The 14,611-nt window shown below is 49.2% G+C and overlaps 2 protein-coding genes and 1 long non-coding RNA gene across 5 annotated transcripts; 2 read left to right on the top strand and 1 right to left on the bottom strand.

Annotated features, from left to right (window-relative positions):
* Nucleotides 1-4,922, top strand: LOC132459604 (transmembrane protein 116-like; the record flags this gene model as incomplete). Its single annotated transcript, XM_060054250.1, has 5 exons — nt 1-1,432; nt 1,624-1,670; nt 2,058-2,121; nt 4,036-4,164; nt 4,551-4,922. Coding segments are annotated over exons 1-5 (666 nt in total), but the record flags the coding sequence as incomplete, so codon positions are not given.
* Nucleotides 4,923-5,001: 79 nt separating this feature from the next.
* LOC132460180 (transmembrane protein 116-like) lies at nt 5,002-11,534 on the top strand. 3 transcript variants are annotated; one of them, XM_060055242.1, is made up of 5 exons: nt 5,005-5,689; nt 6,604-6,727; nt 7,573-7,717; nt 8,382-8,461; nt 9,468-11,534. In XM_060055242.1, the coding sequence occupies exons 1-5, from the start codon at nt 5,538-5,540 to the stop codon at nt 9,684-9,686; spliced, it is 720 nt and encodes a 239-aa protein (XP_059911225.1). In that variant the 5' UTR covers nt 5,005-5,537; the 3' UTR covers nt 9,687-11,534. The 3 variants fall into 3 exon arrangements, 1 of the variants encoding a protein (XP_059911225.1); XR_009526359.1 differs by having other exon boundaries at nt 5,002-5,689; nt 6,604-6,786; nt 6,824-7,717; nt 8,382-9,609; XR_009526360.1 differs by having other exon boundaries at nt 5,002-5,689; nt 6,604-6,786; nt 6,824-9,218; nt 9,321-9,609.
* LOC132460182 (uncharacterized) lies at nt 11,104-12,018 on the bottom strand. Its single transcript, XR_009526361.1, has 2 exons — nt 11,633-12,018; nt 11,104-11,495 (listed from the first exon to the last, which is right to left on the bottom strand). It is a non-coding gene; the product is annotated as an uncharacterized LOC132460182 (long non-coding RNA).
* Between the last annotated feature and the right edge of the window lie 2,593 nt (nt 12,019-14,611).

The raw sequence follows: 14,611 nt of genomic DNA, 5'->3' as shown, positions 1-14,611 counted from the left end.
AGTCACTGACATAGAAGTTATTGAAGTGACAATGTGTATGATTCACTAATATATTCATAATTGTTAAGTAAAATTATATAGATATCTCTGTAGTGCGTAAAAGCTCCAAATAGCAAAACTCCCATATAGTCACCTGATATCAGACCGTGTGAAAGAGTTAAGAAATGAACATTTTAAAAAGTAGTAAGAAGTTAAAGGCACAAGTTGGGGATGGGGTAGATGGCTAGGCCTAATGCTCTCGATGCAGCCGTCATTTCCCAACTTGCAAATATAAAACACAACAAATTGTACGTGAAGCGAGCAGTGTTGGTGTCCAGGCATCGACTCCTTCTAGCGCCGCCTTTGGATCTCAAGGGTCGCCGTGGGAAAGGACAAAACACAAACGCAGACACGCTCCAAAATCTCTAATTTTCTTCATCAGTGCTTAACCTTAAACAATAGCCGTGAAAACAGCCATTGTGGGGAGAGAATTCCCCTGAAAACAGCATCCAAGATGAAATCAAGGGTTTTGCTGAAACCTGTCTTAATTTCTCAAGGAATTTTAGGGAGGGAGAAACCATAGAGAAACATTATTTTAAAAGCTCTGTGATGAAGCAATATCACAGAAGAGGGAATGTTGTTTAAGGTATATCAGCCAAAAACAATCAACAGTACAACAGCAATATTATGCAGAATTGTTAATGTCAAGTAAGGGTAATTTGAGTGACAGTTCACAGTTATTGCGTGTGTTTTTCACTCATTTACATACTTTTATTGGAAACTTAACAGTGTTTGACAAAATTGTATTGGTTTTCTTGAAGAATTGCCTGTACACATTTGGGAAGTAACGTAGGTCAAATACTTTGTAAGTGCACTTAAGCACAGTTTTCATGTGTCTGTTCTTTACTTTAGTATTTATTTCATTGACAGGTTTTTACTTCAACATTTTAACACATCTGTACTTTTTACTCCTTATAATCAAGGAGAATTATCGATAATTGTTTAATTTTGGATCATTGTGCGCCTTCCCAACTTCAAGACCGATTACACCTAAAAGGATTGGACGATACAACACAGACAATCCCTCCGTGTCTACATCAGTGTAGGCCTATATCACACACAGACACAGGGCTGACACCTCCTGGTCGCTTGGTAGATGCTCTTGTCCAACCAGTAGTCGCCCGTGTCGACCACCAGATGTCACCAGATCTCACTTCTCAACGCCAAATCTCACCATTTGTATGCTGCTTCACAGATAAGCGAATCTGGGAGGAGATAATGACTTAAAACCAGTTTCTGCTTATTTACACCAAGCAGCGTCGCTGGACGGTCAGAGGCTCCGGCTAACTCACCAGTCCATGTTCAAAACGCACTTTAGTCTTGAAGAGAAACAGACGCGATGTTCTCAAACTGCACACCGCAGAACACCAGCAACGCCGAAAACCTAACCGACGTGAGTAAATTAAAGTAAATCAAATTATCCTTAAATGAAGCTGGGATTTGTTGCTCATTGGTTTGTTGCGCAGTGGAAGGTTTATTTAAAATCTTGAATGTAACGGTAGGCTACTTCGGGATGGACAGTCGTTATACTATGGGTAAGCCAAGGTGGATCTAGTCCCTCGTTGAGCGTTCCGTTGTTTTCAGGTGTACGAGGCGGCGCGGTGGATACAGCTCTCCATGGCCGTCCTGAGGTGAGTCCAGGACCCCTCTGGTCCACGTCCCTCTCACCCCGCTATCTGACAGCCTGTCATTGCGTGTCTCTGATGAGATGGGACCCCGACCCCCGGGCCGTCTCCTTTGGTTTCATGTGCTTCTAACAACGTCACAGCTGACTGCATGTAGAATAAATAAATTGCATGTGCTTTAAATTAATCTGGAACGGAAACTATTTAGAAATCCGCAATAGCCTACTTCTCATTACGGTTAGCCTACTAGTCTCGTTATGAGTTCAGATTTGGGTTCAGTGCACCGTGAACAATGAAGAACTAGACCATTTAAAGGGAGAGCATGGGGTAGGCTAGTTTGAATCCTGTTTTAAATTGATCGACATTTGATAATGTGCATCGCTATTCTTTCAGCATTGTCGGCTCAGGATCCATCTTGGTGTTTTCAGCTTCACAGAAACTCTTTCAATCGCAGGAGGTAAATATTACATAACAAATAAATATAACCTACTTTCTGTTTGTGTCATAGTCAGTGAGTAAAGTAGGCTACTTTGGATTATATACATTAAAAAATAATCCTTAATGCAATAACACCAAATATAGTGAATTCTACATTGGAGAATGTTTTAAATGATCTAACGGAGTTCCCTAACCTCAGCTGATTGGTTGGTTGGAATGCAGGATCACGTGATCCGTGTGTGTGTGTGTGTGTGTGTGTGTGTGTGTGTGTGTGTGTGTGTGTGTGTGTGTGTGTGTGTGTGTGTGTGTGTGTGTGTGTGTGTGTGTGTGTGTGTGTGTGTGTGTGTGTGTGTGTGTGTGTGTGTGTGTGTGTGTGTGTTGGGGGGCCACGCTGATCTCATAGGATCCCTTTAAAACGATTCAATGTGTTTCAGGACAATTCAATTTAAGTTGAGGCATTTCATGTCATATTTTTTAGGAAAACTCTTCATCACTCCACTGTAATAATTTTGCGCAACAATGATAACGTTGTAATAGAGGTTCATATGGCATTGGGTTTTGTCGGTTCTTGTGCGTTTTGGTGGCGCACTGTGTGCGTGTGTTGTTATTGTGATTGTCTGTAGGCGTACAACTAATAATAGTTTATTTTATATACGTTTATGCATAAACTGTACGCGCAGGGTTTTTGGCCACGCCCCCTCTCCATATTTCGTCACCCCCTGACTGTTTTAAAGTTGGCTCCGACCGTCTGGTGTGTGTGTGTGTGTGTGTGTGTGTGTGTGTGTGTGTGTGTGTGTGTGTGTGTTCTCCAAGTGTGTGTGTGTCCGTGTGTTCTCCAGGTGTGTGTGTGTGTCTCCAGGTGTGTGTTCTCCAGGTGTGTGTGTCTAACTCCAGCTGTGTGTTCTCCAGGTGTGTGTGTCTCCAGGTGTGTGTGTATAACTCCAGCTGTGTGTTCTCCAGGTGTGTGTTCTCTAGGTGTGTGTGTGTAACTCCAGGTGTGTGTTCTCCAGGTGTGTGTTCTCCAGGTGTGTGTGTCTCCAGGTGTGTGTGTATAACTCCAGGTGTGTGTTCTCCAGGTGTGTGTGTCTCCAGGTGTGTGTGTATAACTCCAGGTGTGTGTTCTCCAGGTGTGTGTTCTCTAGGTGTGTGTGTGTAACTCCAGCTGTGTGTTCTCCAGGTGTGTGTGTCTCCAGGTGTGTGTGTATAACTCCAGGTGTGTGTTCTCCAGGTGTGTGTGTCTCCAGGTGTGTGTGTATAACTCCAGGTGTGTGTTCTCCAGGTGTGTGTGTCTCCAGGTGTGTGTGTGTGTAACTCCAGGTGTGTGTTCTCCAGGTGTGTGTGTCTCCAGGTGTGTGTGTGTGTGTAACTCCAGGTGTGTGTTCTCCAGGTGTGTGTGTGTGTCTCCAGGTGTGTGTGTGTATAACTCCAGGTGTGTGTTCTCCAGGTGTGTGTGTGTGTAACTCCAGGTGTGTGTTCTCCAGGTGTGTGTGTATAACTCCAGGTGTGTGTTCTCTAGGTGTGTGTGTGTTCTCCAGGTGTGTGTGTCTCCAGGTGTGTGTGTAACTCCAGGTGTGTGTTCTCCAGGTGTGTGTGTCTAACTCCAGCTGTGTGTTCTCCAGGTGTGTGTGTTCTCCAGGTGTGTGTGTAACTCCAGGTGTGTGTTCTCCAGGTGTGTGTGTCTAACTCCAGCTGTGTGTTCTCCAGGTGTGTGTGTCTCCAGGTGTGTGTGTATAACTCCAGGTGTGTGTGTCTCCAGGTGTGTGTGTGTGTAACTCCAGGTGTGTGTTCTCCAGGTGTGTGTGTCTCCAGGTGTGTGTGTATAACTCCAGGTGTGTGTGTCTCCAGGTGTGTGTGTGTGTAACTCCAGGTGTGTGTTCTCCAGGTGTGTGTGTCTCCAGGTGTGTGTGTCTAACTCCAGGTGTGTGTTCTCCAGGTGCGCCCCCTGCTGCTCCTCAGTGCGGCGGACCTCCTGCTGGCTGTCAGCTGGCTGGTGGGGGCCGCTCTCTACACCCCGGACCCCGAGACACACCCCGCCTGCTGCCACCTACACACTGTGGAGCAGGTAGCGCACACACACACACACACACACACACACACACACACACACACACACACACACACCCCGCCTGCTGCCACCTACACACTGTGGAGCAGGTAGCGCACACACGCACACACTGCTCCCGATTAGTGGGTCACAGGATGAAGGGGTCCGAACGTGCCGCACCGGGTCAGGGCGGGGAGTCAAGAGACGACACCGCCTCACCGTCCTCTGACCCCAGCACAGCCTGGTCCTGGTCTCCGGCTGCAGTGAGGCGCAGTGGAGCTGTGTTCGAGCCTCACTGGGAACATGTGGGGGGAGTTGGAGGCGCTCAGTGGAAATGTTCCAAAGACAAAGTGAACAGTGTGAGGGTTGAGCTCAGGTTGTGCTATCTCTCCTGCCTCCAACAGATCCTCTACACGACGTCCTTCTTCTACACGCTCCTCTACGTGTGGAGGCTGACCTCCGACCTCAGGAGCAGACTCAACTGCAGCATCAGTGGATTCATGGCTGAGGTCAGCCCGCTCACATCCTACCTGCTCACATCCTACCCCCTCACATCCTACCCCCTCACATCCTACCCTCACATCCTACCCCTCACATGCTACCCTCACATCTTACCCCTTCACACCCTACCCTCTCACATCCTGCCTCCTCAAATCATGCCCTCACATCCTACCCCCTCACATCTTAACCCCTCACATCTTAACCCCTCACATCCTACCCCCTCACATCTTAACCCCTCACATCCTAACCTCACACCCTACCCTCACACCCTGCCCTCACATCCTACTCTCTCACATCCTGCCCTCTCACATCCCGCCTCCTCACACCCTACCCTCTCACACCCTACCCTCACACCCTACCCTCACATCCTACCCTCACCTCCAATCAGGTCACACTCTATTCTCACATCCTACCCCCTCACATCCTACCCTCACATCCTACCCCTCACATCCTCCCCTCACATCCTACCCCCTCACACCCTAACCTCACACCCTAACCTCACACCCTACCCTCACACCCTACCCTCACATCCTACTCTCTCACATCCTGCCCCCTCACATCCTACCCTCTCACATCCCGCCTCCTCACACCCTACCCTCTCACACCCTACCCTCACATCCTACCCCCTCACATCCTACCCTCACATCCTACCCTCTCACATCCTACCCCCTCACATCCTCCTGTCTCCATCTCACCAACCTTGATCCAGAAATGAGAGAGAAAACATGATCCTGTGTTTTCCGCCGGACCTCCTCACATGAAGCACCCGTTGGTTAATATCTCGTGTGTTTTGTGTTCCAGGAGGCCAGCAGCGTGCTGACACCTAAAATCCTCGCTGTAGTTGCAGGGTCAGTATCTTGTGTTATTCAAGTATTGTGTAAACCCTGTACATGAAGTATATGTCATCGCCCGTACATGGAGTATCTCCTACACCCTGCACGGCTGTCTCTGTTTGCAGGCTCCTCCCCTGGCTGCTCATGTCTCCAGCGTTGATCGAGGCTAACCTCCTCCGCTGCTACGCTAACTGTAGCCAACCCTACAGGTTAGCTGCTAACACTCACACTGTTCCAATGCGCCCCCATGCTACGCTAACTGTAGCCAACCCTACAGGTTAGCTGCTAACACTCACACTGTTCCAATGTAGCCAACCCTACAGGTTAGCTGCTAACACTCACACTGTTCCAATGTAGCCAACCCTACAGGTTAGCTGCTAACACTCACACTGTTCCAATGCGCCCCCATGCTCACAGAGATGGAGCTGAACACAGCTTCACTAGAGGTGGAGCTGAAGGGGTCAAACAGGACTCAATAAGAGGAGAGCGGAGCAGACAGGCACTCTGCTAGAGCCGGTTCTCACAAGATAAACTGCCTTCTGGTCTTTAAAGATAAGGAAAGCTCCCGTTTTTAAGAGCAGATAGAAGGCTCTGTATAGACACACAGAAGGGCTTCCAGACTCTTGAAGGAACTTCCCCCGAGAGTCCTGAAAGTGTTGGGCGTGGCTTCTGTCCAAAGCCACGCCCAGGATGCTGTCCCGACCTCCTGCTGTAGGGGGCCTACAGGTTGGGCTGCCCACTTTGGGGATCGACCACAGAACCTTCCCGCCGGTAGCAATAATAATAATAATAATAATAATGCATTTTATTTATGGGCGCCTTTCTTGACACTCAAGGTCACCTTACAAAATTAAACATTCATAAGAGCAAGAAAAAACAACAACAACAACAACAACACCAACATAATAAAGCAGTGTACAAGAGAAAAGAGTGGGGTCATTCTAGTCCCAAGAATGCAACGGACTTAAAGCGAGCAGGCTTGTCTGAGTAGATCTGTTTCCAGAGTGTTGGATGTGATGAGGCAGAGAGTTCCAGAGGTGGGGGGCTGAGCGACTGAATGCTCTTGACCCGCTGGTAGAGGGACACCCTAACCCTAACGACCCCCCCCCCCCCCCCCCCAAAGGTGTCTCCTGATGCAGACGGGGCCCCTGTGCCTGGGCGGCGAGCAGGGCGACTGCTGGCTGCTCCACGCCTACCGCGACCTCATCTTCCTCCTCACCTTCCTCATCACCCTCGTCGGCATCACGGTGCGTTGTCCCGACGACCCTCACACCAACTAACCCGACGACACTGGAGGGGATGCTGAGTGCACGGTGTGAGCCCTCAGCCACTCCACCTGTTAGAGTTGACCTGACGGTTGGCGGTTCAGTGTCGGCTCCCGTGGAGGGTTAGCGTCCATCCAGAACCACACCTCTGCGGGGATTCAGGCCAACGTGCACATGGGTTTGGCGCCATTGTTGTGGTTTCCAGTAGTTCCCTTTTCATAGTCAGTAAACCAGCGTTGGAGCAGGCGAAGTTCCGCCTTCCGCAAGTGTGAAGCCAGCAGAGAGAGAGCTCTCCCTCTCGTCAGGAAGCAGTCAACCCCGGGCGTTGTACAGGGAGTTTCCCCGGTTTAACCACTCTATACATTTGAGTCAAGAAAAGCCCAGACATGGAAAATCCTTTGTATTCAAAGACGAAGTGATCAGGGGGTTCCCTTACCACAGGAGTCTTTAAAAAGGGAACTGTTTTGGATCTATTCAAATCCTGATATTTGTAGTACATTAATCCTTCCTATATAGTTTATATTTTGATGTGGTCATCTTCAGAATCAACCGGGAATAGAACCACTAACCGGACTAATCAGCAGATCGACAGGTTGTTGGTAGTTTGATGGCCTCGTCATGCCTCCGTCAGTATTGATCGGTACCATTTCCTGCCTCAGTATTGATCGGGACCATTTCCTGCCTCAGTATTGATCGGGACCATTTCCTGCCTCAGTATTGATCGGTACCATCTCCCGCCTCAGTATTGACCCGTACCATCTCCCGCCTCAGTATTGATCGGTACCTTCTCCCGCCTCTGTATTGATCGGTACCATCTCCCGCCTCAGGTGCTGATGGAGAAAGCCCGGCGCATTCACAGACGGGTCGTGACCTCCGGGGGTTTCCTAGGCGACAGGCAGTGGGCCAATCTGAGGATGCTGGACCGACGCATGCTGCTCTACCCCGCTGTGTTCATCTTCTGCTGGGGTCCAGGTACCTGGCCTCTGACCCTGGATCACCTGGTTACTAGTTAGTACTGACCCTAGATCACCTGGTTACTAGTTAGTACTGACCCTAGATCACCTGGTTACTAGTTAGTACCGACCCTAGATCACCTGGTTACTAGTTAGTACTGACCCTAGATCACCTGGTTACTAGTTAGTACTGACCCTAGATCACCTGGTTACTAGTTAGTACTGAACCTAAATCACCTGGTTACTAGTTAGTACTGACCCTGGATCACCTGGTTACTAGTTAATACTGACCCTGGATCACCTGGTTACTAGTTAGTACTGACCCTGGATCACCTGGTTACTAGTTAGTACTGACCCTGGATCCCCTGGTTACTAGTTAGTAGTGACCCTAGATAACCTGTTTACCACTAACCTCAGATCACCCGGTTACCACTGACCTTAGATCACCTGGTTACCACTGACCCTAGATCACCTGGTTACCACTGACCCTAGATCACCTGGTTACCACTGACCCTAGATCACCTGGTTACCACTGACCCTAGATCACCTGGTTACCACTGACCCTTACCCATCATCATCGAGGCTCTTTGATTGCACTAAGCGGGGTCAGTGTGTAGCTGCAGGCCCTTTTGTGCGTCAGGCCGGCTGAGTGCTGACCGTGTGGGCGTGGCTCTGGTCCTCAGCCGTGTGTGTGACCGCCCTGAGCTGGATCCGGCCCGCGGCCCTGCAGGGTGCCCTGGCCGCCGCGCTCTACCTCCTCCAGGTATTAAACATCACCAACCATGGAGCATATTATACACACACCGACACACACCGACACACACACACACACACACACACACACACACACACACACACACACACACACACACACACACACACACACACACACACACACACACACACACACACATGCACACTCACACATACATACATATATACAACAAAACTCTTACTAATATTATATAGATTGATGGGATTGTGTCTAAAGTAACGACTAACGATGGGAGTGCTGCGCTAAAGGGCCTTATCTGACCCCCTGATGCTGATTAGCTGTTACACGCCTTCTGTCACAAGCCTTCTGTTACAAGCCTTCTGTTACAAGCCTTCTGTTACAAGCCTTCTGTTACAAGCCTTCTGTCACAAGCCTTCTGTCACAAGCCTTCTGTTACAAGCCTTCTGTCACAAGCCTTCTGTCACAAGCCTTCTGTCACAAGCCTTCTGTTACAAGCCTTCTGTTACAAGCCTTCTGTCACAAGCCTTCTGTCACAAGCCTTCTGTTACAAGCCAGATAGACGGACAGACGGATAGATGGATAGATAGATGGACACTTGATTCATCCCCTTGGGGAAATCCAGGTATCCATTAGCTCACGAAGTCGGTCAACAGACGGTACAACCGACACACAACAAAATGGACAAACAGTAAAAGCCAATCAAACAACTCGTTAAAAACTCTGCAATATTGCACATAATTGAAATGTCACCTAGAATATAGCGGGAGGAAGGCGTTAGCCGGAGGTAGGCGTTAGCCGGAGGTAGGCGTTAGCCGGAGGAAGGCGTTAGCCGGAGGTAGGCGTTAGCCGGAGGAAGGCGTTAGCCGGAGGTAGGCGTTAGCCGGAGGAAGGCGTTAGCCGGAGGTAGGCGTTAGCCGGAGGTAGGCGTTAGCCGGAGGTAGGCGTTAGCCGGAGGTAGGCGTTAGCCGGAGGTAGGCGTTAGCCGGCGCGTTGGCCTTGGTTCCCCCCTGAGTGTCCCCGTGCCTCTGGCCAGGCGCTGGCGTCCGGGTCCCAGGGCGCCCTCAACAGCCTGGCGTACGGCTGGACGCGCTCCCGGTTCCGCGAGGCCGGGCCGAGGCGGTCGGAGCTGCAGGACGCCACCACCCAGACGCCCCTCCTCCGCGCCCATAGGCCCGGGTACCGCACGCTGGGGCCGGGCAGAGGGGCCCCCCCCGGCCCGCCCCGGGGCCGGAGCCCCAGCCCACACACCTGAGACCGGAGCGCACGACCCACCTGAGACCGGAGCCCACGACCCGCTCGGGACCGGACCCCACGACCCACCTGAGACCGGACCCCACGACCCACCTGAGACCGGACCCCACGACCCACCTGAGACCGGAGCCCACGACCCACCTGAGACCGGAGCCCACGACCCACCTGAGACCGGAGCCCACGACCCACCTGAGACCGGAGCCCACGACCCACCTGAGACCGGACCCCACGACCCACCTGAGACCGGAGCCCACGACCCACCTGAGACCGGAGCCCACGACCCACCTGAGACCGGACCCCACGACCCACCTGAGACCGGACCCCTCGACCCACCTGAGACCGGAGCCCACGACCCACCTGAGACCGGAGCCCACGACCCACCTGAGACCGGAGCCCACGACCCACCTGAGACCGGAGCCCACGACAAGCCCGGGACCGGACCCCACGACCCACCCGGGACCGGACCCCACGACCCCAGCCCGGGTCCCCAGAGTCCACCAGGACCCTAACACCCGCCCGGACCCCACAACCCACCAGGACCTCAGAGCCCACTAGGATCCAGTTGGATACCTCAGGTCCTGGTGGAATCTGGGGTCCTGGTGGGCTCATTCAGGTAGAGCCTGTTCTTCTCCTCTGGTCTGGGTCCGGGGTGGACCCAGGTCCTGGTCCGGGTTGGACCCAGGTCCAGGTCTGAGGTGGACCCAGGTCTGTGTCCGGGGTGGACCCAGACCTTGGTCCGGGCACGCAGTCCTGTTCGTGATTGTGTAACAATGTAAACACGGTGGCTAGAGGCCGCGCGGTAGCACGCGTCCCTGGTCCTTTGTCTGATTCCCACAATGACGTTCGTGGCTGAGATCCAAAGCTGAGGGATTCTGGGGGACCGAGAAATTGACCAATCGCGTGGAAACACAAAGAAACCTGTCATCATTGCGCCCAGCGAGGTCATGTGACCTTCAGCATCAGAGGGAACCCGACCGCACACACATAGACACCCCACCCCCCCATAGAGACACACACACTCAGACAAACACACACACACATACACACAAACACACACACACTCACACAAACACACACAAACACCCTCACAAACACAAACACAAACACACATGCGCAACGTTGCTGACAGCAACCAATTTTCCAAACCCATTTTTCATAGTTTAACCTTTCAGCATAATGATTTAGCACAGTAACAGTGTGACGGAGATATATGTCTGACATGTTACTGTTCTCTCTGAACTGAACTGTATAGGAACGTAGGAATGTTAATGGTAGCCAAAAGCCATGGTGATTGGTCAGTAATTCATTGTTTGTTCATTGTCTAATTATTTGTCATTATACAGACAATTTTGTGCATGGAACTGTAACAGCCGTTCTCATGCGAGACGTGCTAAAAAAAAAGTTTTGATTCAGCTAAGTCACCGTGTATTTACATTACTCCAATGCTCTCCAGGCATTACAAAATGGCGTGGTATCCCAACAACAAATCCCATGATGCACTCTGATGTACAAGCCCCATAGAGCCTTGGTTATTCTCTGAAGCTGCCTCTAGATGTTGGGAGAACTCAAAGAAAGGACTAAACAAACACGATTTATGTATGCATTAATTTATTTGAATCTGGTTGAGTGAAATAATGGTGATTTGTTGAATGTTGATTTTGCTGGTGAAGACGTTTCACTCCCGAAAGGGAGTCATCATCCGAGTAGACGCGTCTCGACAGTTATTGAAGAACAGACAGTAATTGGAGCCCCCATCTGCCACGAAGTCAGCAACAGTCTTCTTCCCCTTGAAATTGTTCTTTTTAATAGTCTAGACAACAAATACATAAATAAGGATGTGAGGCTACAACATTATGTGTCTAGTGATAAGGCCTGGTTAGGAGCTGCTCATTGAAACCTTCACCGATAAGTTCAGCCGTGAATAAAAAGCTGCTTGTTGACACTGACCTTCCAGTCAGAGCTCATGTGTCTCACGTCCACCACCATTTCCCTCATGGATCAACCCCCTCGACCCGTCCTCCAACGTCACCCTGAAGAGGGGGAACACAACAAGATTCAGTGCATCACACTCTGCTCTCCTGCTAAAGCCCCCATAGGTCTGAAACAAGCCCACCCTCCAGGCCAGAGGGAAACCAGTCCTGTTGGCCTGGCAGTGGGGGTCCAGCTCCATTATCAGGCAGTTCACCTCATAAACAAAGCCTTGAGCTGTGAGATTACTATCGGTATCAAATATTCAGCCCCCAGTACAAATATGACAAACAGATTATGAGTGAATTATTCCCTTTTCCTTGTGGCAGTAAACTCTAAAAAAACAAATCAAAATCATTTCATCAGCATTGAAATCCAGCTCTCTCGCAAAATGGCTTTTTACAAACGTTTAAGGAATTTGCACAGGGGAATGCAAGGATGAAGGTAGGTTTTGGTAAACTTTCAAGGTGATAAAGAATACGTTTGATTATATGAGGGATATTTTCTATATGTATGCGTGTCGTCTGTGCTAAATACGCAGAAACAGGTTTAGTCCTTATCTCCGCCCAGATTCGCTTATCTGTGAAGCAGCATACAAATGGTGAGATTTGGCGTTGAGAAGTGAGATCAGGTGACATCTGCTGGTCGACACGGGCGACTACTGGTTGGACAAGAGCATCTACCAAGCGACCAGGAGGTGTCAGCCCTGTGTCTGTGTGTGATATACACTGATGTAGACAGTAGACACTGATGGATCGTCTGTGTTGTATCGTCCAATCCTTTTAGTTGAAATCGGTCTTGAAGTTGGGAAGGTGCACAATGATGCAAAATTGATTATAAGGAGTAAAAAGTACAGATATGTGTTAAAATGTTGAGAGTAGAAGTAAAAACCTGTCAGTGAAATAAATACTAAAGTAAAGAACCGACACATGAAAACTGTGCTTAAGTGCACTTACAAAGTATTTGTTTTACGTTACTTCCCAAATGGGTACAGACAATTCTTCAAGAAAACCAATACAATTTTGTCAAACACTGTTAAAGGCCCACTATGCAACTTCGGGAATTTCTTCACTGTTTTCTTGGTTTTGGCACGCACATTTCTCTACACAGCGCCCCCTACAGCTTCGTAGTCGATATTTCACAACACTGTCGTAACAACTCGTTGACGACCCTTCCCCATGCACTTCTACGCGAGCCATGTGCATTTGTTTTCAAAGAAGCCGGCGAATGCGTGGAGCCATGTCCGAAGTAGATGTTCATAAAGTGTAGGCAAGGTTATACATTTTTAAAAGGGTGTATTTGTATTGCAATAAACATAAATCCATCCTTTTTTATAGTTGACGGGGAGAATTTATATCCTAGATTATAATTGTTTTATCTTAGGTTGAACAGAACAATCAGTGTAAGAGGTTTGGCCAACATAATAATCGAAATAAACAAGAACCTGGATTCGGGGATTCAGTCTGTATCTGGGGGACGAGACAGACGAACAGCAAAACACCCATGGAAACAAAGGTGTTTATATGGTTGCAACCAGGCAAGCTAGAAACATACAGGGCTCACAAACAAAACGGTCGATAAAACAATTTTTACAGGGCTCACAACAAAATGGTTGAGCAAACACATTTGTACAGAGACTATCAACATCAAGAATACCACGAAGCCAAAGTTCACCCAAGGGTACTTTCAATTTCAAAAGCAACACGGCCGAGTCGGCGTCTGATTTGCAGTCTTCTTTTTCTTTCAGTTCAAGCTATTCCTGAAAAGCTTGCCCAACGTTTACTCGTGTCTGGCCTCTCTGCCGGTCAGTCTCCCTTTTCTCTTCTTCTGTTCCTCCGACATTGGGTTTCTCTGTCTCTTTTTAGTCGGCTGATCCATGATGAATGTAACAATCCCTTAGTTACTTGTGTTTATATCGAGCCGGTTCCGTGTTTGGGGGTCTGTGCCGTAAAGCAATTCGTTACTTCGCGAGACCCGAGAGTGGGCGGCGGGTCGCCAGCAGAAACATATTCCTTTTCTCCGCCAAGATGCGCAAGGGTGAGTCGAAACAACGAACAATCGAACAAAAATGTATAATAGAACCATCGCAATGACTCTTAGCCTGTTATATTAAGGTAAATCAAGCCAAAAAAGTTGCATAGTTCCCCTTTCACTCGTGTCTGATCTCTTTTCTGGTCCATTCTTCTTTTGTTCCACCGACGGTCGCCTCTTGGGTCCCTTATCAGTCGATTGATCCATGATGAATGCAACAATTGCCTCGCAACTGGCTGTTTATATCTAGCCGGTGCCATGTTTGGGTGTGTGTCTGTGCCGTAAAGCATTTTCGAAACTACAATCTGACTACATTTTCGAGAATACTTCCGCTGCGTCACATCCGGAATGTCCCGGTCCGAGCAGATCAAGTTGCATATGCGCTTTTTCACTGTAGAGGCGACATGGGAAAATGACACACCCACCAATCGACCCAGAAATGGATGCAGAACCATCAGCATAACTCTCAACCTGCAGCATACTTAATGTAATTTTGGCTAAAAAAGTTGCATAGTGGGCCTTTAAGTTTCCAATAAAAGTATGTACATGAGTGAAACACACACGCAAGACGCAATAACTATAAACTGTCACTCAAAATTGCTGTTGTACTGTTGATTGTTTTTGGCTGATATACCTTAAACAACATTCCCTCTTCTGTGATATTGCTTCATCACAGAGATTTTAAAATAATGTTTCTCTATGGTTTCTCCCTCCCTAAAATTCCTTGAGAAATTAAGACCGGTTTCAGCAAAACCCTTGATTTCATCTTGGATGCTGTTTCCAGGGGAATTCTCTCCCCACAATGGCTGTTTTCACGGCTATTGTTTAAGGTTAAGCACTGATGAAGAAAATGAGAGATTTTGGAGCGTGTCTGCGTTTGTGTTTTGTCCTTTCCCACAGCGACCCTTGAGATCCGAAGGCGGTGCC

Source organism: Gadus macrocephalus, chromosome 6 (genome assembly GCF_031168955.1).
Source record: "Gadus macrocephalus chromosome 6, ASM3116895v1".
NCBI classification, from domain to species: Eukaryota; Metazoa; Chordata; class Actinopteri; order Gadiformes; family Gadidae; genus Gadus; species Gadus macrocephalus.
Note: the sequence above shows the minus strand (reverse complement) of the source record. Positions and strands in the feature narration are given on the sequence as shown.